The 2,753-nt window shown below is 43.7% G+C and overlaps 1 protein-coding gene across 1 annotated transcript; it reads right to left on the bottom strand.

Moving 5' to 3' along the window:
• Positions 1-356: 356 nt before the first annotated feature.
• On the bottom strand, positions 357-2,083 carry LOC139727826 (adhesion G-protein coupled receptor G6-like). Its single transcript, XM_071638799.1, has 2 exons — positions 1,415-2,083; positions 357-671 (listed from the first exon to the last, which is right to left on the bottom strand). The coding sequence occupies exons 1-2, from the start codon at positions 2,081-2,083 to the stop codon at positions 357-359; spliced, it is 984 nt and encodes a 327-aa protein (XP_071494900.1).
• Between the last annotated feature and the right edge of the window lie 670 nt (positions 2,084-2,753).

Here is a 2,753-nt window from a genome sequence, read left to right as displayed (position 1 = left end):
GCACTGTGATGGTGTTGAAAAGTGTTCACCTGACACTTCGTGGTGTTAATTTGACACTGTACCTGGTGTTATTTTGACACTGTACTGGTGTTAATTCAAAAATGACACCACATGGTGTTGATTTGATATTTGTTGGTGTTAATATCAATGGTTTAACACCCGTCCAGCTTCAATAAGAGACCATCGATACAACAACTAGGCCTAGTAAGTTTGCTGGTCTTGCCAATTATTTCACGTCATAAGTCCATTTTGGGTGTGTTTTTTTCGCAACGTAGATTAAAAGATTCAATGAGGAAAATACAAGTAGGCCTACATTGTATATCTGCTGGAAATCAACGAATAAGCTCAGTGGCTTTCTACGACACACTATAAACGTTCTTTCGATCTGCGTTCAACTGCGTCAGCGAACTGCTCGTCGTTGCTTGCGAGCTGCCCGTTCCGGATGCGTTAGGAGATTTCATGAGCCGTCTTCCGCCAGGAGATGTCGGGCAACCCATCTGGGCCAACTTTTCACGCCACAGCTGGCGGACGCGTCTGGTAAAGTTGAAGGCGATGAATAAGAAGACGCCAAGGTAGCTGTTAAGGAAGTAATGGACTTCCAAAAGCAATTGCTCCCTTGTTAGGCGGTAGAACACGACAGGTAACCAGGTTGCACCCATGGCGACACCCAGCTGTGTAGAGAGAGAGAATTAGTGTAAAAGAGTGATAATAATAATATGATAATGCTTAATAATAATAGTAATAATGATAATAATGATAATAATACTAACATATAAAATAGTTTAAGTATATTATACTATTGTGTCACGTTGGAGATGTTTAGCATGGGGAGCTAAATGACACCAGAGGGATCCAGGGACTTGTCTTACTGCTCCTGATGAGATACGAGGGCAACGCCAGGCGCCGAGGGAATCTTGAAGCAGGACCCGTGATCCCGGGCATTTTGAGACAACTGAAATTGATCCTGTGCCTTATTCACCGATTGGCTCAAAGTGATAGGTAAACTAAGCTATTGTCAATGAATAGAGATCTACCGTGTCACCGTGACCTTTCTGTGACTGAGGCACATTGCTACGGGTACCTAGGGCCTGCTAACCTACAACAGTTACTAATACGTCAGGTTTGGGTGGATCGATTACTGAATCCTGGTTAGAAAGCCTGGCAAGTTGTGCCATTTGCTGCATGGACACCACGGGTTGGGTAGGCCCTATACAATCCCATATTTGTTTTTTCTCCAGAGTAAAAAAAAAGGGGGGTCTGTGTATATGTTTTCTTTTGGTAAGCTTTGAGACAAAATTGTGAGTAAGAGAGTGTGTGTCGGGGTGCAATGTAAAAAAAACAATCTCTTTTATAGAAAGGTAACACGGAATCACTGTGTGGTATATATCCTTTAAACGAATTGTGAGACTGTTACCTTAAGTAGAATGATGAGATTTGCGGCTAATTCTGTTTTGACATCCGTTTTGGAGGCTCTCCTGGTGGCGAGCCTTGTCCGAATGATTGCAGCCATGGTAACCACAATGGCGATCAGGTTGAAGCCGAGGAGAATGAAGAAGGGGTCTTGACTCAAATGAAAGGCGGCATCTCCCCCGTTGATCCAGCACGAAGATCTGTTTAACTTCGCACCCACGCCAAAAGAAAGGTCTACCTGAAGGGGTTTGCTGAACTGAAAAGCGAGGAGGAGTGCGGTGTAGGTGAAGGGTATTCCCCAGCCGATAAGGGCGTGCCAGAAGAGAGTCTTCCGTCGAGAATTTATGTCGACTTTCGCCGCCGACGGCTGCCATCTTGAGCAAGCAAAGACACGCAGCATGTGCTGTGCGTGCAGTGCCATCCAGGTAAAAGCACCAAGCCACGCGCAGTACTTGATGACGCCAGATATGCCGCAGATGACATTATTGCGCGTCGCCCATGTGTTCGATACATCTGCGACGGCAGCTAAAAACAGTCCACTTGAAGTGTTCAGTAAACAAATACCTGGCAGATTGCGCAGAACTCTGAAGGTTACGTAGGTCAGAATGGTGGCGGCCAAGCATATAGCAGAAAGGAAAGAACCGAGGAAACACAGGATATTGAGCGCACTCATGTTTGATCGAGCAACTATCTTGTCATTCGAAGAAGGCAGATCGATTTTTTTAATGTTATTCCCTGCTAGTTTGATAGCATTTCTTGTGGATCCTTGATCAGGAACAGTCTTGAGATGTGGTTCTGTCGTTAAAGGGGATGTGCTTATATCGTGTTTATATAGCGTTACGGTCTGGTGATTCAGAAGTCTTGAGGTTACCTGAAAAAAAAATAAACGAAGTAATTATTCGCTTTAGATAAGAGCTCAGGATGCCTACTTTTGTACAAGCAATATACATAAGTGGTGACAATAATTTTCAACAATGGTGATAAGTTCACTGTGCTTCATGCTGCGATATACACACAAACCTGTCAAACTTGTCGTTTGAGAGCTGTCATTTCTTTATTATTGTTTTTTTTTTCAAATTCAGGCATCTCGGATATAAAGTGAATCGTATGCATCTTCGTACACACACCCAACGGTAGTACCCTCTCCTGTCTATTCATGACAAGAAACATTTATGTTTTCCATCACATATCATAACGCTCAGTCTACCAGCCTACCAGTCCATGACTGTCCAGCATCGGAGTGAGAGGGAATGGAGAATATTCAAACGAGCAAGCGATACAAAGTAAACTCATAACGAACGCACTCCTAACCGCAAATACCACCTCGTGATATTTACCTTTTA

Source organism: Diadema antillarum, unplaced genomic scaffold, assembly GCF_040938485.1.
Source record: "Diadema antillarum isolate AM-2024a unplaced genomic scaffold, OU_Dant_1.0 seq00000156_RagTag, whole genome shotgun sequence".
In the NCBI taxonomy this organism is placed as follows: Eukaryota; Metazoa; Echinodermata; class Echinoidea; order Diadematoida; family Diadematidae; genus Diadema; species Diadema antillarum.
This window is presented reverse-complemented; position numbering and strand designations above follow the sequence as displayed.